The sequence below is a fragment of the Benincasa hispida genome, chromosome 1 (genome assembly GCF_027475165.1).
Source record: "Benincasa hispida cultivar pf3 chromosome 1, pf3_genome.v1.1, whole genome shotgun sequence".
Classification (NCBI taxonomy): domain Eukaryota; kingdom Viridiplantae; phylum Streptophyta; class Magnoliopsida; order Cucurbitales; family Cucurbitaceae; genus Benincasa; species Benincasa hispida.
In genome coordinates, this window is record NC_143478.1 from 5,355,459 (window position 1) to 5,377,506 (window position 22,048).

Sequence of the window (22,048 nt, forward strand, 5' to 3'; positions counted from 1 at the left end):
TAGATGCATACATGCTAGATATAAATGAATATGTGGCACCAGGATCAAATAAAACATAAGCAGATTGTCCACATAACATAGCATTACCGGTCACAACATCTGGAGACTTCGTTGCCTCCTGGTGTGTCACGACATACACTCGTCCCTGCTGCTGGGGTCGACCTACGACATTCTTCTGCTTGGCACCACTTGACCCTTCACCCCGATTTCCAGTACTCTTTGGTTGGTTAACTGTCTGGGATGTCGGCTGTTGTGCTATTGGAACGTCCCTGTTCATCTGGGGACAATCCTCTTGAAATGCCTTGTTTGTCCGCATTGGAAACATGCACCCCTGCCACTATAGCATGCCCCAAAATGCCTCTTGCAACAACTAGGGCATGTCGGTCTCCTGTCTGTGCTAGCTACCGATTCACCAACTCGTGGCATCTCTGATCGGCTAACTGCACCGACCGAGGGTCTCGTTTTCCTTTTCTTGGATCCCTACCAACTGGTTCCCCTGAAATGGCTTCCACTAGTCTGGGTTGCCACTGGAGATCAGAATCCCTTGTCTCTAGGCCCTACTACGGCTTCACTTCCTCTTGGAAACTGCTCAACATCTGCCAAATTCCGCTCGACTCATATTACTGTTTCTACTAACTGGTTAAAATCTAGCCAATTAGCCGTAGACATCACCGGAGTTCTGATTTCCTTCCTCAAACCTTGTTCCAATTTCCTGCATCTATCTTTTCCCTCAGTAATAATCGGCAGGGCATACTGTGATAACTCTGTAAATTTCTGCTCATATTCTGCCACCGACATCGTTCCCTATGTTAATCTGAGGAACTCATCCCTTTTTGCATCTCGAAACGAGCTGGGGTAATACTTATCTTCAAAGGCCTTTCTGAACTCAGGCCATAACATCACATTTGTACTGGCTCGTCTGGCAGATATCACTTTCCACCATTTCTCTGCTCCTTTCTATAGTAGAAAGGTGGCTAATCCCACTTTTCTGTCCTCTGGACAACTCATAACATTGAAACATTTTTCAACTACATCCAGCCACAACTCAGCTTCAGCTGAATCTGTTGTACCTTCAAATGTCACAGCCCCTAGGGCTTTAAACCTCTCAATATCATATTTATTTTCTGGGTCGGCTCGTGCAGAGCCCACACTGGCTGCTAACCTCTGCACTATCCTGTCAAACACTACATCTTCTAGCTGCGAATCTGCCCTTGCTTGGGGAGTACTAGAGTCTCATTCGAACATCATTTCCTGACCCACTGGATCATTCACCTTCTTTTTGCCACCCGGTGGGTTCTCCTCGACCTCCGGGCCCCTATTGGTGGGGTCAGTGTTCCTGCCACCTGTCTGCTTACTCGGTCTACCACGTTGCCTCGGCATTTCATCTAATACAATGTACACATGTTAGGGACTCACACTTAGGGACTTTGATTTATGCATAAACTTCCCTCTCATTCCCAAAACCTTATGCTCTGATACTAACTTGTCACACCCCCTCTCAGATTACCTTTTTATTCTGGAAGAGGATATGACCGTGGTAGTTACTAGCCCTACTGCCAGCACTCACCACTCAAGCCTTCTAATTTAAATACCAACCTATTCATCTCATTAGTAATATACACAAATAGCTAATCTCCCTTAAGGTTCTACAAAGATTACATAAATACATGCATACAGCCAAGACATTACTTTTATAGAAAAATATTCACAGGTGGCCCAAACATTCCTACAAAAGTCCTAGTCCCTCACAAAACATGTGTACATAAACAAATCATCAACCTAAGTCTTTTAATAAGCCGAGTCTTTTGATGGCAAGCAGCAACAGGATCAACCTTGAGGAAACTAACCTCTACCTGAAAAGGGAAAACACAGAAATTCTGTGAGCTAAAAGCTCAGTGAGTGACTATAGAATCGTAAGGCAACAAACGTAGCATCACTATAAACATGTAAATATACCAATGAGTAAACTCAAGCAATTGTCTCTAAATGTAGCTGTAAACCATTCTCAGACATCATTAAACATTATTATTCCCTAATTGAGAACGAGCCTAAACGCTCTAGCTCCCAAACGTTTATTACCGACCAAGAGACCCATACTTCGGTCTTTCATTCATAACTGGCTACATGCACGTGGCCACACTAAGTACCAACATATTTTAGGTACTTCCACTCAGTTACCTTCTCAAATTTGTCCTTCAGTATCGAGCTACTATGATACCTTCTCATATGTCCTTCGGTATCAAATTGGCCAGATACCTTCTCAAATGTCCTTCTGTATCAAATTGGTCAGGTACTTTCTCAAATGTCCTTCGGTACCAAATTGGTTAGATACCTTCTCAACGTCCTTCGGTATCAAATGTGTATTTTGTAACATCAAATTAAGTTTCATTGCCTAGTATTTACACAAGAGTTGTTCCATTGCCACTCATTTACACAAGAACTCACTTTCTCATAGCCTTCCTCTAGGAATCATATATCAAAATCAGAAACATAGCTTTTGTAATGGTTACATGACATACCTTGGCCTGTGTTACACACATACAAGCCGGGAAACATGCATTAAGTTATTCTCCAATCATTTGTTGCTTGAGAAAGTATAAATACATCATTAATGTCATTGTGCTTTACTTGATTATATATGCATGAGTATTAGAAACCTTAAGTTTACTTAGTCACTCACAGTTCGTCAGGCTCTTATTGGTTTATATGCTTCCCCTAGCTCCTCTTGGCCTGAAAATATATAATTCCCGATTAAACTACTTAGAATACCTAGTAAGATCCCCCTAAGCGAGGTCAACGAGATCCCTCTGAGTGAGGTCAGCGAGATCCCCCTGAGCGATGCTAGCGAGATCCTCTAGAGCGATACCAGCGAGATCCTCTAGAGCGATATCAAGCTTTTCCTGTCAAATCTTAGCGATACTCACCTTAATTCCTAGCAAGATTTCCCTCTAGAACGAGATCCTCCTTACAAAATCAGCAAGATTTCCTTTATACGCAAAATCCTCATGCCCAACTCTCGCTATAATTCTCCACGATGAACTGTTTGCTTGTTCTTCACAAGCAGCTGTCTGCTTATGCACCAATTCCCTATTATAACTTCAAAAATTCATAACTCAAAATCCAGAGCTCTTTTCAAGAAACTTCCTTCTACAAACTTGTTTAGATTTGAGTTAATTCCTTACCTTAAAATTTCAGTCTAGAATTTCTTATAGTTTGGCTTAGAACTTCCAAAGTTCACCTCGAGCCCTGATTAATCCGTGGTTCTACCTCTTCTACAAATTCTCCACTTTTGTACTTCTCCTCTTGCAATCTTTATTCAGTAGAACAACCTTAAAAACTAGATTCTCCCAGCTTTCAAATGGCACCGAATTCGCTAAATTTGCTCTTGTCAATTGTCGAAACCATGCTTTTGAAGTTTCATTTCCCCTTTTAATCTTTTTGCCGCTTCCTAAGTTCAAAAAGTAGATTGCCACGTCACCCTACACTTAGTGCCTCCAGCCAGACTAATGATTGAGTTTCTTTATTTAATATATTTTCCTTCCCTTCCTTCATAATCCCTATAAACGACATGAATTTCTACTTAATAAATATGTAATATAACATCTCTTTGGCTAAACATGTTTATCTAGGGAACCTAAGTTCGGGGTTTACATCGATCCTCAGGGAAAGTTTTAATTCTAATCATTTCTTAACTAATCTTGAATAATAAAGCAATAAAATGGGGATCTGATGAAATTGAAAAAAAAAATACTAAAGATCAAAAGAAAAAAAGATGAATGTAAACCAGTGAGGAATAATCTTTCTTCTAGTTCAAGTTAGACGTTCAATGCAATTCCTATCATCGAATTCTAAAAGTTAATTGGAAATCGGATTATGCTCGCAACTACTCGCTCAATTTGATCAAGCTAGCCTCTACAAAGTCTGACAACTAGCAATAACCTAGTCGAGAGAGCGTCCTAATCATTGATTAAGATTGGATAGGCCAAACCCTAATCAACCTACATGCTCCTACTTCTATTGGGTTCGATAGCAACCATATAGAATAGAAAACATGCACATTAAGTTCTAGGATTCAATTGCGTTGGTTAATTGCTAAGATAGCTTACTCAATTAACCAAAATTTCTCCAAATCCAGTAATTAATGCATCCTAGGATATCCATCAAATACAAATTACTATTGCATCTTATAGATCTTGGCTAGACATTCCATCGAACACATTGAAAGCAACATATTCAATAATGATTGTGACAAAACCAAGCATCTAGGCTACTCATGTTCAAGATAAAGATCATTCAACATGCATCAAGAATTAACCATAGATTCAAGAAAGCACAAATTCAGATTGCAATTCATAAGAAAAAAGAGAAAACTCAAAAGAATTGCAAGAACCCTTGAAGTCTAGAATCAAGACTCAATCAAAACTTCATAAATTCATAGACAAATTTTATTAAGAATTACAAGATTATTGTTTACAATTCATCAAAAATATAAAATATAACCTAAAATGGAACAAAAATTACCAAAGAGATGAAAGAACTCGGAGAGAGATCCTAGTCTCCATGGATTTTCTTCCTCTCTTTACAAAAATGAAAGAAAAATGTATTTATAGTTCGTAGGGTAATGTCGCAATGCTAGGGTAGCGTCACGACGCTAAATCGATGAAAAGCCAAGAAGCGTTGGGCTGGTGTTGCAACGCAGTCCTTAATGCTTGGCAACGCTGCCCTGTTTTGCAATAGAATTGAGCGTTTTGTCTTCAAGCATTGCTCGACGCTTCTCTTAGGGTCGTGATGTTGAAACTCGATGGTGAAACTCGATTCTCTATGGCATTTTGATAATTTTTTGGTTCTCTTCAATTTGTTGATTTTGGTTGTCATTTTTTTTTTAATCTTTTTGGCCCAATTTTCTCTTAATGACTTCTAAATGCCTCGAGGATCGTTTTACATACAAAATTAGCATTTAAAGTAAATCTTCAACACTATTTTGGGAAAATTAACATAGAAAATATACAACCTTTAAAAACCTAACAAATTTCGAAGGAAAACACCATCTCTAGTGAATCCCGAAGGAAACACGACCTATGAATCCTGAAGGAATGCACCACCTCTAGTGAATCCCAAAGGAAACACAACCTCTGGTGGACCCCGAAGGAAACCATCACCTCTAATGAATCCCGAAGGAAACACAACCTCTGGTGGACCTTGAAGGAAACCACCACCCCTAGTGAATCCCGAAGGAAACACAACCTCTAGTGGGCATCTAACTAATAATGAGGACGTTATTACTATTACAACATCATAGGCGTCATAACATGGTTCTATAACATGAACATACATCTCATCATCCTCATATCAAATAGAATCTCATAGAATAATAACATACTCAAATCATGCCAGCATTCAAATATCTCTATACGCATCTAGTCTTTTAAATCCTCATTTCAGCAAAGGGATACATAAACATCAAACCATCAACAATCCTTAGTAAATCATAACTATATTGCTTGACACATGGGCAATTCTAGTAGTAAGATTACTTACTTCGATACTAGATTCAGATATCGATCCAAGCGGCAATCTTCAATAATCAATCTCTGAATTCAATTCCTCAACGAAGCTCGATCAACAACCACCCTCAAGATTCCAATCTCCAAAGTCGTCCTTCAATCAAACCCTGCTTCCAACTTTTAATCCCTTTCTCCCTTAAAATTTTCAATTCACAAAGAATTTAACTAACCTTCTTCCACAATGAAATTAATTTTTTTACATTAGTTTCAAATTAAATTTTTGTGACATAAACCCCTTCCAAAATGAAATTAATTCTTGACATTAGTTTCAAATTAAATTTGTGTGACATAACTCCCTTCCAAAGTGAAATTAATTCTTGACATTAATTTCAAATTAAATTTGTGTGACATAACCCCATTCTGAAATGAAATTAATTTTTGACATTAATTTCAAATTAAATTTGTGTGACATAAAGTCCAATTTCCACATTTTTCTCTGATTAAACAATTAAATTGAAACATATCTTTCTCAATAATTGAGTTTCAGTAATCCAATTAAATTTCCAAAATTCAAAAATGATCTCGAATATTACAAAATACTAAAATTACATTATGAAGAAAATTTCAGGAAGTTACATTCTTCCCTTCTTAAAGAACTTTCGTCCTCAAAAGTCCATTCCTGAAAAAGCTCTAGGTACTGGGCCCTCATCCTCTCGCTCCCAGGTAGCCTCCTTGAACTGTTGATTCTGCCACAGGACTTTCACAAATGTCATCTCCCTTCTGTGCAATGTCTTTACCTCTCTGGCGAGAATTTCTACAGGCTTCTCCTTGTAGCTCAAGTTGTCATTCAACTACAATGGCTTAAAGTCAACTACATAGGATGAATCTGTCACATACTTTCTCAGCATCGAAACATGGAAGACATTATGAACTGAAGAAAGTGATGGAGGAAATGTCAATCGGTAAGCTATGGGACCAATTCGCTCCAAGACCTCGAAAGGTCCAATGAACCTCAGGCTCGGCTCCCTTCCTTCCAAACCCCAGAACACCCTTCATAGGTGCCACCTTTAAGAATACTTTATCACCAGTCTCAAATTCCAAGTCCTTACATCTCACGTCGGCGTAGCTTTTTTGTCTGCTCTGAGCTGTTTGCATATGAGCCCTAATCTTCTGTATTGCCTCATTTGTGGCTTGCACAGGTCCCAGCAATTTCCTCTCTTCTACCTCATCCCAACACATAAAAGACCTGCAACTCTTTCCATAGAGGGCTTCAAACGACGACATGCCAATGGTAGCCGGATAACTATTATTATGCGAATTCCATCAAATGCAGGTGAGAGTCTCAACTCCCTGAAACTCATCACGAGGCTCTATACGGTCATGGGCTACAAAACTGGCTTGAGCCAATCCTCATATAATTCTTTAGCCTTAAAATAATCACATATCATTACATAGACCCAGCTGCGGATGAGTCTAAAATTCCCTCTGAAAATGAGGTTTTGAAGTCCCTGGATGCTAAAGCAGCCGTCAATTGATCACACATTTCCATAACCTCGTAATAACTGTAATTGATACTTAAAGTTAGTTTTTATGATAAAACCTTATTGATTCATAACTTATAGCTTCAATTACTCGTACTCCCTAGAGCTAGTTAACTCATTGCCCATGAGGGGAAAACATACATCATGTATTGCTCCAAAACCACCTATAGCAACTTCTTGTTATCAACTCAACTTTATTACCAATCTATCCTTTATGCCAATGGTGATATTGGAAGATCCAACTTACTTAATTTTGTGCATATATGCCACTTTTGTCTACCTCGAGCTGGATTAATTTCATTTTTCAATCAAATTGATGGTCTTGCTAGTTTATGTTTCGAACTTGCACACTACATCAAAATCCATTAAATCTTACTATGCCCTCAATGGTTTACCTCTTAGCTAATGAAGCCTCAACATACCATGTCAATAATTCCTGAACATCTACTGTTACTAATAACTCCATTTTAGCTTATCCCTTCTCAACCTTTTATTTCGGTAACAGATTCTTGTGTTAAAACAAAGTTCCATATTGATCACCTATGTAAGCTATCTTTCCATCCAACTCATATTATCCTAAAGTTCCACATGATGATGAGATATTTTTCTTTTACACCAAAACAAATTTCCTTGTAACCCCTCATATCATGCCTCCAAACCATACTTAACTAGGAGTTTTGAACACATTAAATTCATTTCTCTTTCCAAAAGAGTAAACTTTCTTGGATACTTTTTTTTTCCACTTGCCAAGTAGAACGTAATCTCTTTACTAAAGTATATTTTACTTAACTCCTCCATAAGTTTTATCTCTCTCACTAAGAATTTTCATCTTGTAGAATTCTCCTTTGCCAAGATTCATGCTTTTAAACTCCAAAAGACTTTCGGTCCAACTTTGATCTCCTTGTCACAATAAGGCTATGGATTTAATTAATCTAGGTACTCTAAAATAATCCTTCAACCCAAAAAAATAAAACTTTGTTTTATTCCTTTAAGTCTAAACTCATGTCCAACTATTTTGCCTTCCTTTAATGACATCAACTTAGCTAGATATTCCAAAAGAATCCTTCATATCACTAAACATACTTTACCTAGTCCATCAAATTGTAGTATTACCAAAGTGATTATGACTTATTAATCTTTTCCAAAAGTCCTCTCAAAATGTTTGGTTTTAATATCTCAACCTTTAATAAATCCATAGTCTCTTCCTTTTCTCCTTCTTATCCATAAAACAACTTTTAACCTTATACTTGAGTACGTGGCCTGTGGAGGAATTTATTTATACTAACACCAATTGCACTACTCAACAAAAAAAAACATAACACTAGTCCTTATTGAATTCTTATCTAGACAATTTTATTCATTGGCTTAAACATTTAAATACTTTTATTCCTAAATTGTCATAACTCTACATAGTTTCATCAACCTTTAAGATCTCTGAATTGAGGTATATATTTGTTTGTTTTTAACAGAATTTCCATGAGATAAATTAGTGTCAAGTGACCTCATAATTTTTTTTTCTCCTTTTGTAGCGTCGTACCTGAATAATCCGCTTATAATAACTTTTAACGAGTCACTGACCTAGTATTAGAATATAACTAGTGCGTTTAAACTAAACAATATTTCAATGCACAATTACCATAAAACTTTTAATTGATAAGACATACCTGGCGATGACAAGGAATCCGTCCATGGGCCATAGGGACAATCTAGACTTACATAGTAAGTCAGTCTACATAACCCAAAACATGGGCTCTGATACCAACTATAACAACCCGACTTCCTAGGACTCAAGCTAAGCCGTTACTAAATGCATGCATGCATGGAAGTTAAAACGACATCATTTTTATAGTGAAATAAATGCTAAATAAATAAGGTAACTTAAAAGATCTTCATTAAATTCAAATATTAAAATCAAATGATAGGGTACCCATAAGTCATAAATAAAAATAAATAAGTCTGAAAATAAATCTCAAATGATAAGTTTCAAATGTCAAGACTGAAAGTTAAAAACATAAAAGAACTCTTAAAACATGAGCGGAAGCATTAAAACTGGTCCCTAGTGGCTCGTTCATGGATTCCTCTTGTCATTCGTTGGCGTGTCCCTACCCTTACCTAAAACATAAACATAAGAAATGGTGGATATAAAATACTCAGTAAGTAACCCCACTACTGGGGTCAGGCTAGGCATCTATGTCCTCTAGATGCCTATCTCTGGTGGGACGTAAGCACGCCTCTAATCCCTATGGAACACATATATACATGAATATTTGAATTTCATCCTACTATAGTTAAGTATACCCACTACCTCTAGTAAGTCCCGTAGGACCCACAACCTCTGGTGAACCCCAAATGAGACACCACCTTTAGTGAATCCTAAAGGAAACACAACCTCTGGTGAATTCCGAAGGAAAACACTACCCTTAGTGAATCCCGGAGGAAACACAACCTTTGGTGGACCCCGAAGGAAACGACCACCTCTAGTGAATCCCAAAAGAAACATAACCTCTGGTGGACCCCGAAAGAAACCACCACCTCTAGTAAATCCCAAAGGAAACACAACCTCTAGTGGGTATCTAACTAATAGTGAAGTCACTATTACTATTGCATCATCATAGGCATCATAACATGGTTCTATAACATGAACATACATCTCATCATCCTTAGATCAAATAGAATCTCATAGAATAATAATATACTCAAATCATGCTAGCATTCAAATATCTCTACGTGCATCTAATCTTTTAAATCCTTATATCAGCAAAGGCATACGTAAACATCACCATCAACAATCCTCAGTAAATCATAACTATATTGCTTGGCACGTAGATAGTTCCAGTAGTAAGATTACTTACCTCCATACTAGATTCAGATATCGATCCAAGCGGCAGTTTTCAATAATCAATCTTTGAATTCAATTCCCTAATGAAACATGAGCAACAACCACCCTCAAGATTCCAATCTCCAAAATCTTCCTTCAATCAGACCATGTTTCCAACTTTTAATCCCTTTCCCCCTTAGAATTTTTAATTCACAACAAATTTAACTAACCCTCTTCCAAAATAAAATTAATTATTGACATTAATTTCAAATTAAATTTGTGTGACATAACCCCATTCCAAAATGAAATTAATTTCAAATTAAATTTGTGTGACATAACCTTCTTCCAAAGTGAAATTAATTCTTGACATTAATTTCAAATTAAATTTGTGTGACATAACCCTCTTCTGAAATGAAATTAATTATTGACATTAATTTCAAATTAAATTTGTGACATAAAGTCCAATTCCTACAATTTCCCTCTACTAAACAATTAAATTGAAACATTCCTTTCTCAATAATTGAATCTCAGTAGTCTAATTAAATTTCCAAAATTCAAAAATGATCTCAAATATTACAAAATACTGAAATTATATTATGAAGAAAATTTTGGAATGTTACATGTGTAGATATGACGGATGAATAGTGAACGACGTCGAAGACAAAGGAAGAAGAATAAAAAGCTGAAATAGGTGCAGCTTATTTGATTTTAAAAGGAAGTATAACTGTAATTTCTCATGACAAAAAGGTCGACCATATAAAAGTTTCTAGAAAGACTTGGTCCATAGAATTTTATTTATTTATTTATTTTTGGGTTATCCTATGAAAATTTCCCTCAATTTTAACGTAAACAATTTAGGCGGCAGTAGCTCTGTGCGCACGAGGAAACTCCACTCCTTTCACTTTCTTCCTGGCGATAGTCGATAGTGTCACTTCGAGATCCAGAGAGGAACCAAAAATGGAGGTCGGGAGGTTACCGATCTCCGCCACGCTGCGTGGTAAACTGATTTCATCAGGCTATACTACTCTCTCCTCTCTCGCTTCCGTCTCTCCTTCCGACCTTGCTCGAGGTATCATCGCTCTCCTTCTCGCACCAACGATCTTCTTTTTCAACTTCTATTTTCGCTTCAAAATTTCAAATTCTATGGTTTGCCGTTTGTTCTCGATCTTTGTACACGTGTCGTTTTTCTATATTTGTGTGTCTTTTCTACTTGTATGATCTAATCCGATGCATGGGTTTTTTTTATCAAGGAAGTTGAAATTAGAAAAGACACGGATGAATTTTCATTGCATGAAAGTTTAACCTCTTAAGCAAATTTTTTAGGAGAAGAAACATTCGGCGATTCTGAACAGGACTTGAAATAGGAAACAACCATTAGAGTTTCAAATTGTGGTAATAAAGGAATACTTGTAATATCAAACACAATCTTCTGAGATTAGATCCTTTGACTGTCTTAATGATGTTAATTGCAACTATTGTTACATGATTCTCAGACTTGTGGACTGGATTAGATTTGTGTTGAGTTTCGGACGAAAATTAATTTTATATACGTGTATGTTCCTGTTGGAATTAATCAAACAGTTTTGATGACCAAAACTATATAGCATTGGTTAGTTCTTCGTTCCTTTTACTATATTTTTAAGGCTAGGTATTTCAAAAGTTGTTATTGTTGGTCCTTCTAAATTAAAGAGGATGTTTCTTCAACTTTAACTACCTTCTCTGATTGTGTTTTAGTATTTAGTAAGAAATGTCAAGCAGTCAATCTTTTCTGCCTCAAAAGGAAGTTATTTGGACTTTGAATCTTCTCGACCTCCCTTGTTAAATCAAACAAATAATGTAGCATTTCTTTGATCTTAAATTATGATTGGACAGAAACATGGCTTTTTCTTCATTATTAGTAACCCAAGACTCACGCACTTTAGCTTATTTGCAGTAACAAATTTTCTTTAGAATGACCTTGTCTCGGGGGGGTTTGCCCGTTATCGTGCTGTAATTTATATTATGTGTTTCTATTGATTTTATCTATTTACTTATACCTTTCCTACTCGATTTAATCGATCTTGTTATTTTAGTTTTTACTTTGAATCCTTGTCTTTGGATGTTGAGGGTTTCTAACAAGCCTTCTTTTGTGATTTAGAACTGGAAATCTCGAACAATGAAGCTTTTGAAGTTCTCAAGTTTGCGTCACATGGTAGTGGGCTGGACAGGTCAGACGGGAGTGGTGCTATTGTTAATGGTACATTTTCCTCTTTGCTTAGTTTATTTTTTGAAAGGAAAGAAAGAAGAAAACTGTGAACTGTATGACTTATGGAATCAAGCATATGCTGCATATGGTTTGTTTCAAATGTCATCACTTTATTTGATCTGAAATTTCTTCTTCTAAGATGAGTATTTATTTTACTCCAAATAAACGTAGATAACTCGAGGAATAGACAAAACTGGCTCTTTTCTTTCATTTGTTTTTTCTTTTTCTTTTTTGTTTTTTTAATTTTTTTTTAATTTTTTTTAAGTGACAATTTCTCATAGGTATGTTCCATTTAAATGAAACTTCAACTGTGTTTTATATAAATAATATATTTCTTTTAATTTCTAACTTATCCTATAGTGGCTTACTTCCATAAATTGGTAATGATATATTTGTGCGCATCTGGTTTCTTCTGCAAAGGAATTTTTTTCCTTATTGAACCAATGTTATGAGTTTCTATCTATTATCCCCTGAATTTATATGGAAAATTGTTTATCGAAAGTGTAAATATCTTATGATATACCTTGATGTGCTCATTTACAATGGATTAGCTGCTTTAAAAGTTAATATAGATGTACTATCGGTCAACTCATTGATGTATATCTTTTTTGTATGTCTTTACATTACTTCCATATTTAATTATTTTCTAATTGTAATTATATTATCGTCAAGTTAGTTCTGATCAATACATGTAATTTCAAATATCTAATTTGATTTCTTATCTTGTACAGGTGCGGAGACAGCTTGGGACATGCTCCACAAAGAGCAGTTCATTTCACGTATTACCACATCTTGTGCAGATTTAGATAACCTTCTTGGTGGAGGAGTTAATAGCAGTGAAGTTACGGAAATCGGTTTGTGAGCATTATCCTTTCTTCTGGTCAGCTGTATTTTTATGTATATTGAGTACATTGTTTTGTCCCCTTTACTTAAAGAATAATGCACATTATTTTTTATTTATAATATAATGTCAACTCATGTTCTGTTACTATTCTTCTAGCAATATGAGCATTTAAAAAAAATCTCTTTCTTTATGCCAGGTGGAGTACCGGGCATAGGTAAAACACAGCTTGGGTATGGATTTTTGTTATATGTTTCTTTCCCAGTATGAAAATGTTTCTTTATTGGTAAGAAATAAAATGTCTCGATCTTTGCTTGCATTGAGTAACAGGATTCAACTTGCTGTAAATGTCCAAATTCCAGGCGCATTTGGTGGCGTAGGTGGAAAAGCAGTTTATATAGGTAAGTTCCCTTCCAGATTTTGCTCCCGGTTCTTTTAGACATTTTTGCTAGCAATCTATAATTGCAATCTAGTCAGAGACGTGGCTTTCCTTGATTTCTAGATACAGAAGGGAGCTTTATGGTGGAGCGTGCTTTGCAGATTGCTGAAGCATGTATAGAAGATATGTCAGACTACAGTATCTTACTAAAGAAGAATGCAATACCGCATCAAATTCAAATGGAACCAAAAGATATCTTGAAAAACATATATTATTTTCGTGTCTGCAGCTATACAGAGCAAATTGCTTTAATAAATTATCTGGACAAGTTCATTACTGAGCACAAAGATGTAAGTAGATCTTTCGTTCTCTTAAAATTTTTGTCAGTGTCTAGTCAAATAATACGGATATGTATAGTTCCCTCGTCTTTCAAGTTTATCTTGTATTACATTACTAAAGGATGCCATGTTACTTGGAAGCTTTATTCTTTTGTCTGGAGTACGTTGTTGCTTTTCTTGATTTGGATATTTATAACCAATTTTTTTTTCTGAATTAAATGATTTTTTTTGTTTTTTTTACATCTTGTTTGTCGGCCTTCAGTTTGAGTATTTTGAAAATTACTGATTATTTCTTTGCAGGTTAAGGTTGTCATAGTTGATAGTGTGACATTCCATTTCCGCCAAAATTTTGATGACTTGGCCCTCCGGACACGGTTGCTCAGTGAAATGGCCCTTAAGTTGATGAAGCTGGCCAAGAAGTTTAGTTTGGCTGTAAGAATCAATCATTATTATAATGTTTCAAACTGACTCGTATATATGATGGGGTATCAACTTAGTATTAAATTGATATGAATAGGAGCTGCTTTATAGTTAATTGTCAAAAGCGTCATCTTCCTTGCAGTTGATGAGTTCCACTGACCTCCATTTGGTTGATAAGCAAAGAAAATCCACTGGCCTTGAATGTGTATTTAACTTTAAGCTAGGATATTGAATAAGTTATATATATATATAAAAGCAATGACTTTCATTGAGAGAAAAATGAAAGAATATAAGGACATACAAAAAGCCAAGCTCACAAAATCCCCTTCTCTTGAGAAAGTAAAAAATTTGCTTAAAGAATCATTACAAAATGTCTTCGAAATCAAAGTCCAAAGGGAAATATGAAACTTCATCAAGGTCCAAACATCACCGGGATCCCTTTCCATCCCATATCCCCACAAAACTCTTAACTCTGTTGTTTCTCTTCCAAAGGGAAAGTGAAGTTTTATATATACAATTTGGCTCGGGGAAATAACAGAAATCACTGTATTTGATTAATAAACTTTGAATTTCTGAACATCACATTACATTTGAAACGTTTAGAAATATTTGCTTTTTACATTTTTTTAACATAAGGTTCAGCATGATATATGTAAATCATTTAAATGGATGAAAAATTCATCTATTTGAATTTTGAAGAAAATATATTTAAGTAGATAATGTTCTTCCCTATGCTCCTTCAATATCATGTCAATATTCTGAATGTGAATCTTTTGTACTTTCTTGTTTAATTCATGCTACTAGTAACTTTAATTGTTGCATCTTACTTCTAATCTAATGTTTTCCCCCTGCCTTTGCTGCTCCTTTGTCCTTTTTTCTCCAACCCCGTGGCAGGTCGTTCTATTTAATCAGGTGACAACTAAGTTCGCTGAAGGTTCATTTCAATTAACTCTTGCTTTGGGTATGTCCTTTTAAGTCACCCCTTACCTTCCTCTGTTAAAAATCATTGTTGACATTATCCTTTTAAGCGTTATGATTCCTTTGAACTAATTAGGTGATAGCTGGTCACACTCTTGCACGAATCGGATCATTTTATATTGGAACAGCGATGAAAGATACGCATATCTTGAGAAGTCGCCCTCTCTTCGATCTGCATCAGCACCTTATTCTGTGACTTTTAGAGGCATCAGAAATTCTACATCAAGTAATAAGAGAACCAAAATGATGTAAGATTTGAAATGCCTTTAAAGCTCACATGAATTCCTCTTGTTCTCACGCTTCATCTTATTTAAATATGCATAGTAGAATTACTCGGATATGGGAAATTGAAAATTGCCCTTTTCTGTTAAATAGCTGCTCCTATTTATTTTCTTGTTGTCGGCTGGATTCTTTTTCATGGTTTCCCACACTCTTTATAGTTTTTACGAATCATAAATGATTAAAAGGGATCATTATCACTTCTTTAGATATATTAATACCTTCTCTTTTTAGGAAAAATTAAAGCTTGAAATATTGGGCATGTGTTTTTGGCCCAAATATTGTCACTTTGATCATTTTGATACTATGTAGTTTAGGCTTTCATAACAATTTGATAGCCTTTCAGGTTTTGGTTTGAAAATTAAGTCTAAGAATAGTACTTCAAATTAAGTCTAAAAATTAAAACTTGATTATTGATAAATGTTGCTTTTTTTTTGTTAGCTACATTTATAAATGTTTTAAAAAATTCAAGCTAAATTTTGAAATTAGATTTTTAAAATGTATTGTTTTGGGAATTTAACTCATAATTCATATTCATTTAAAAAAAAAATGAAAACCACTATAAATGAATTGGAATGGGGGGAATACAATTTTTAAAAATTAAAAACAAAAATAGTATATAAATGATGTGTCAAAGTGAGTTTAACTATGGGGTGGCATAGTTTTTTTAATGGCACAGGATGTTTTTTTAGGCATGAAATGGTTTTTTTTTCCTATGAAAAATTGAAGTGGGTTAGAAGCAAACATGCGAAAATTAGTTATAAATCTGCTTTCATCTGGACTTGACTTGCAGATAGATGAGATTGATGATGACGATCAAGAGATTGATTGATCAAATGAAATAATAATAATAATAATAATAATAATAATAATAATAATAAACAAATAAAATCAGTCAAGATTAGTCAAATTGATTAATTAATAGTTTAGTTTAAAATATATGAAACTTAATATCACAGTATCATAATAACTTATACATTCTTTTATAAGAGTAATAAGATAAAATAGAAGCTTATACATGGGCTAACTTGAACCTAATTTAATTAGTAATATATGGGACTAATTCCAAAGATAGTTCAATCGTTAAGAGTATTATAATGATTATCTTTGTCTTTATTTGTCCAATCAAATTGTCTTAATTCGTCTCCGCTTATGTATCAATCAATATTTTTCACAAATTTATTAAATGAAAGTCCTTATTTTCAATATTTGTCCTTTCCTACTTTAATTTTCAATCTTATAAGAAAATAAAGCTTTTTATATATAAAAAAAACCATTTTCTATTATATATATATATATATACACACACGTGAAAAAGTAAACTTGGTCCAATTTTTACTTTTATATTGTTGAATTGGAAAAAAATTCCATGTACGAATCTTCCACTCTTATATGTTATGTTACTTTTACAATAGGTAGGATGGGAGAATCGAACTTTTAATTTGAAAGTCGATAATATAAATTTTTACGTCAATCGAATCATACTCATGCTGGAATCTTCTATTCTCATGTGTTATGTTACCTTTTTTTAAGTTATATATATATATTTTTTAGTACAACATTTTTTTTTTCTTTTAAGACAGATCAAAAGAACAAAAGGCCAACTAATTACAAAATGTCATCGCTAGACAAAAGCATAGTAAACCATGGTGGATAAGGGGAGTGTAGGATAGAAGATTCCAAAATTTTATGCCAACATTGTGAGCAAGAGCATTTTGACTACGACAAACATGGGAGAAAATGACAACCCCAGACTAGAGCATATAGCCATTGCTTCAAGAAGCTTCACCTCCTTGCAACGAGGGACAAACTTACAGCCAACTAGATGAACCTGCCTCAAGTGGTCTCGAAGCACCCAATTCAAGCCACCTGAGTTTGAAATTGGGTACCAAGCAACATCTGTGTTCAACTTCCAAAAAGAATTTGCTGGAGGGTGCCATCTGATCAATGACAAGAAATGGCCAAGAAGGGTTACCCTCTTACCTTTACCATCAAGATCCTCACTAACATGATGAACTCCAAGGATATGCTTGGTAACTGAGTCATTTATAGATTTGGCATTGACCTATTGCCTCATAAACACCAATCTGTTCCTAGTTTCCCAAATCTGCCACACAATGATCATACTTTATCTAGATCCAAATGAGCAAAACAATAAAAATTCAATTCTAACAGTCTTGATAACTCAAACGAGATATGTCATTCCAAAGAACATCAACATTAGTAGAAATGAACCTAAACCATATCTCCCTAGAGATTGGGCGCTTCCACATAATATGAGAGTGATTTTGGCATGCTCCCTGCAAAAAAAAAAAAAAAAAAAAAAAAAAAAAACACACACAAAAGATCATTATGGACTTCCTTCTTGGCAAGATTAAATTTGATACGAAAAATGTCTTGAATAATTTGCCAACAACATATCTTAACCTTTGGGGAAGCTTTGGTCTTCCACAAAGATTACCACATATGCTTGAAGTACTCTCATTAGATGAGCTAGTTATATTTAAATTGGCAAGATTCAAGTTAAAAAAATAAGTGCTTTTAATCGTAAAAACTTCCTTTTTGTCGAGGTCCCAAATGACCACACATGTTATGTTGAGTTGTGAATAAAAACTAATGACATTAATTAATCTTAAAGCATAGACTAAAAAGACCTTGTAACAAAGAGAGTTAAGTGACAGTTACAAAATTAAGCGACAAACAATATAACTATAAACCATTATTTTAATATCATCCAATCCAACCAAAGTGGTTTTCTTTTTTCATTTAATTTTCTTTAAAAAAAAATCCCCCGCTAAATAGTGGAGGGAGATTTGAAAGGCAGCGGATATCCTACCCACAGTCAACGGCTGAGATTTTCGATCGTTCTAATCCGATGGTCACCTCTCGTCTCTTACCTCCATTTTTGTGTAGTCCATAAGCTCGAACCTCCATTTCCACACGAAATATAAACTGATAATTCTCACAGTCCATTTCTTCAGTCCTTCACCAATCCCACAGCCATGGCTTCCACTTCTTCTCTCACCCTTTCTCAAGCCCTCTTATCCCGCGAAATCTCTCGCCATGGCTCCAATTCCTCCTCCGACCGAGTTCCCCTCTCTATTCCAACTTTCTCCGGCCTCAAATCCACCAAACCACCGCGCCTCGCCGGCTCCGCCCACCGCCCCAGGGCCACCCACTTCCGCCGTCAGATCGTTAGAGCCGCCGTCGCCGAGACTTTGGGCACCACCGCCGAAACTGCCCTCGTTGAGAAGTCCATCAACACGATCCGATTCTTGGCCATTGATGCTGTTGAGAAAGCTAATTCCGGTCACCCTGGTTTGCCCATGGGGTGTGCGCCGATGGGTCATATTCTTTACGATGAGGTCATGAAGTATAACCCCAAAAACCCTTACTGGTTCAATCGGGACCGTTTCATTTTGTCCGCTGGACATGGTTGTATGTTGCAGTATGCTCTGCTTCATCTTGCTGGCTACGACAGTGTCAGGGTAGGTTCCCTGAGCATTTTTCAATTCTGCAGCTTTATTTGATTTTGATCTGCATTTTCTTAAGCATATCCTGATTGAATTCACCGAAACTTTATGTTACTGTGTGTGGTTTTGTGGTTTCTCTTGATATTTCGGGTCTCTTGAATTACCCTTTTTACTTTTGAGAATTTGATGATCATTTAGAATGGTTTTGTGGGAGTGGACAGCGGCTTATCCCTCTGGAATTTAGCATAATTTCTGGCTTTACTAAATGAATATCTGATGAATTGGATTTTAGGAGGAAGACTTGAAGAGCTTCCGTCAATGGGGAAGCCGAACCCCTGGACATCCAGAGAACTTTGAGACTCCTGGTGTTGAGGTCACAACTGGTAAGATTCTTCACTTGAAACTCAGGTGATCCCACTTTAAGAGAAAATTTGATAAGATTGGCTTACTATATAATTTGATTCTATTTTCCCAATGGCTTGCAGGTCCTCTTGGACAGGGAATTGCAAATGCTGTTGGTCTGGCCCTTGCTGAGAAACACTTGGCTGCTCGGTTTAACAAACCAGACAGTGAGATCGTTGACCACTACACGTAAGAGAATTGCCATTTTGCAGATTAGTAGAGTAGCACCTAGTATATTTTTGCTCAGAGGTACATATATGTTCTACAGATATGTTATACTGGGAGATGGCTGTCAAATGGAGGGAATTGCCAATGAGGCTTGTTCTTTGGCTGGTCACTGGGGACTAGGAAAGCTTATTGCTCTGTATGACGACAACCACATTTCAATTGATGGAGATACAGAGATTGCATTCACTGAGAGTGTCGACACTCGTTTCGAGGGTCTTGGATGGCACGTCATCTGGGTGAAGAATGGAAACACTGGCTATGATGATATCCGTGCTGCAATTCAGGAAGCTAAAGCTGTTAAGGACAAGCCTACAATGATCAAGGTTTGGGATATCACATGTCTTTGAAATTAAAATATATTTTCTGCACTTAGATAGCAATATCTGTCTTTAGTTGTTGGAAAGCTAGCATGTATTCTAATTTCTATTCATGTCACTTTTTAGGATTCTTCTTTATTTTAACCTCAGTGTCTTTGATTGAGTTTTACCATCTTCTCAGGTGACAACAACCATTGGTTTTGGCTCTCCAAACAAAGCCAATTCATACAGTGTGCATGGTAGTGCCCTTGGTGCAAAAGAAGTTGAGGCGACTAGGAGCAACCTCGGATGGCCATATGAACCTTTCCATGTGCCAGAGGACGTTCAGAAGTAAGGATGATTAGCTCTTTTCTTCTCATTTCTAATTACTCTACATGGTAAGTGTTATTGATCAACATTATCAATCATTTTTCAGGCACTGGAGTCGTCACATTCCTCAGGGTGCAGATTTTGAAGCAGAATGGAATGCTAAATTTGCTGAATATGAGAAGAAGTACCCAGAGGAAGCAGCTGAGTTGAAGTCTATCATCACTGGTGAACTACCTGCAGGCTGGGAAGATGCACTTCCGGTGAGTGGTCTTGAATCCAATTGAGTTGGGCATTCACATATTTGATTACTTTTAATTTCATCTAACTGAAAATGAACAATATGGATACATCTGGATGAGTAATATATAAACTAAAATTCACGATTTCACTCCACTTACAATCTCTTCAAGTTGTGCTAGACAAAGGCTTTTAATTCAGTTTCACTCCATTTATGAACTCTTAAAGTGTATACATTGACTATGAATGATCTTAAAGGCCTTCCTGAATGCAATTTTGCAGAAATATACACCTGAGAGTCCAGGTGATGCAACTAGAAATCTGTCTCAGCAATGCCTTAATGCCCTAGCAAAAGTTCTTCCTGGTTTCCTTGGTGGCAGTGCTGACTTGGCATCATCCAACATGACCCTTCTGAAAATGTATGGCGACTTCCAAAAGAACACTCCAGAAGAACGCAATGTTAGGTTCGGTGTTAGGGAACATGGAATGGGTGCCATATGCAATGGGATTGCCCTTCACAGCCCTGGGTTTATCCCATACTGTGCCACATTCTTTGTTTTCACTGACTACATGAGAGCTGCTATGAGGATTTCTGCCTTAAGTGAAGCTGGTGTTATTTATGTCATGACTCACGATTCGATCGGGCTTGGAGAAGATGGTCCAACCCATCAGCCAATAGAGCACCTGGCAAGCTTTAGGGCAATGCCAAACATATTGATGTTTAGGCCTGCTGATGGTAATGAGACTGCTGGTGCTTACAAAGTTGCCGTTCTAAACAGGAAGAGGCCTTCAATTATGGCTCTTTCGCGGCAAAAGTTGCCTCAACTCCCCGGAACTTCAATTGAAGGAGTCGAGAAGGGTGGATACATTGTTTCCGACAATTCTTCAGGCAACAAGCCAGATGTTATCTTGATAGGAACTGGTTCTGAATTGGAGATTGCTTTCCAAGCAGGAGAGGAACTCAGAAAGGAAGGAAAAGCTGTTAGGGTTGTTTCCTTCGTCTCTTGGGAGCTTTTTGATGAACAGTCAGATGCCTACAAGGAAAGTGTCTTGCCAGAAGCTGTATCAGCTAGAGTTAGCATTGAGGCCGGTTCAACATTCGGGTGGGGGAAGATTGTTGGAAGCAAAGGGAAGGCAATTGGTATTGATCGATTTGGCGCAAGTGCACCAGCAGGAAAAATATACAAGGAGTTCGGTATCACAGTAGAGGCTGTCGTAGCAGCAGCTCGAGAACTTAGCTAGGATCATTTATATCAATATCTTCCATATATGGAAATCGGCAGTCCATGACACGAATTTCTTTATTGTAATAAACGAAGCAAAGCGTGAATCCTTGTTAAAAAAAAAACAAAAAAAAGAAGAAGCTGAATCACATTCTCTGTTACTGATGATTCTGTTTACAGTAAATGAGGTCACAAATGAGAAACAGAGAGAGGCATTAGTATTTTTGAGTAAAAATGAAGTCTACAACAGCTCTTGGACCTCTCTTTTCTGTATCTTCTATGCTCAATCATATGAGGTACTTCATCCTTTATTTATTCTCTAATCTCCAATCAAATTATTCTCATATCCCTTCTCTAAGCAATATAGTAGTTCAAAATGTGTCATGGCTCCATCTTCCTCTTATTTTTTTCAGTAATGTTATCATTTGTACTGATTTTTCTTTCATAAATATGAATATAAATCTGCTGAGAAAGTCTGCTTCCTTTACTCCACTTATTCTCTTCATATGGGAAGAT

At 36.2% G+C, this 22,048-nt stretch overlaps 2 protein-coding genes across 3 annotated transcripts; both read left to right on the plus strand.

Moving 5' to 3' along the window:
• The first annotated feature begins 10,646 nt into the window (after window positions 1–10,646).
• Window positions 10,647–15,436, plus strand: RAD51C (RAS associated with diabetes protein 51C). 2 transcript variants are annotated; one of them, XM_039023305.2, is made up of 9 exons: window positions 10,647–10,932; window positions 12,001–12,099; window positions 12,840–12,962; window positions 13,149–13,182; window positions 13,280–13,350; window positions 13,452–13,678; window positions 13,967–14,098; window positions 14,981–15,047; window positions 15,141–15,436. In XM_039023305.2, exons 1-9 carry the CDS (start codon window positions 10,821–10,823, stop codon window positions 15,314–15,316), a joined length of 1,041 nt encoding a protein of 346 aa, XP_038879233.1. In that variant the 5' UTR covers window positions 10,647–10,820; the 3' UTR covers window positions 15,317–15,436. The 2 variants fall into 2 exon arrangements, with proteins under 2 accessions (XP_038879233.1, XP_038879235.1); XM_039023307.2 differs by having other exon boundaries at window positions 10,649–10,932; window positions 13,458–13,678.
• A 2,609-nt stretch (window positions 15,437–18,045) lies between these two features.
• LOC120080888 (Transketolase) lies at window positions 18,046–21,847 on the plus strand. The gene is made up of 7 exons (XM_039035558.2): window positions 18,046–18,831; window positions 19,109–19,199; window positions 19,302–19,407; window positions 19,487–19,769; window positions 19,945–20,093; window positions 20,179–20,332; window positions 20,592–21,847. The coding sequence occupies exons 1-7, from the start codon at window positions 18,346–18,348 to the stop codon at window positions 21,549–21,551; spliced, it is 2,229 nt and encodes a 742-aa protein (XP_038891486.1). The 5' UTR covers window positions 18,046–18,345; the 3' UTR covers window positions 21,552–21,847.
• Window positions 21,848–22,048: the final 201 nt, after the last annotated feature.

What these genes read in the sequence shown, in the direction of transcription:
- RAD51C (XM_039023305.2), top strand. Translation starts at nt 10,821, where the DNA reads ATGGAGGTCGGGAGGTTACCGATCTCCGCCACGCTGCGTGGTAAACTG. An exon ending in GAGTGGTGCTATTGTTAATG is followed by an intron (nt 12,100 to 12,839) that starts GTACATTTTCCT and finishes TATCTTGTACAG; the next exon opens with GTGCGGAGACAGCTTGGGAC. An exon ending in TCAATTAACTCTTGCTTTGG is followed by an intron (nt 15,048 to 15,140) that starts GTATGTCCTTTT and finishes TGAACTAATTAG; the next exon opens with GTGATAGCTGGTCACACTCT.
- LOC120080888 (XM_039035558.2), top strand. Translation starts at nt 18,346, where the DNA reads ATGGCTTCCACTTCTTCTCTCACCCTTTCTCAAGCCCTCTTATCCCGC. An exon ending in CTGGCTACGACAGTGTCAGG is followed by an intron (nt 18,832 to 19,108) that starts GTAGGTTCCCTG and finishes ATTGGATTTTAG; the next exon opens with GAGGAAGACTTGAAGAGCTT. An exon ending in GTGCCAGAGGACGTTCAGAA is followed by an intron (nt 20,094 to 20,178) that starts GTAAGGATGATT and finishes ATCATTTTTCAG; the next exon opens with GCACTGGAGTCGTCACATTC.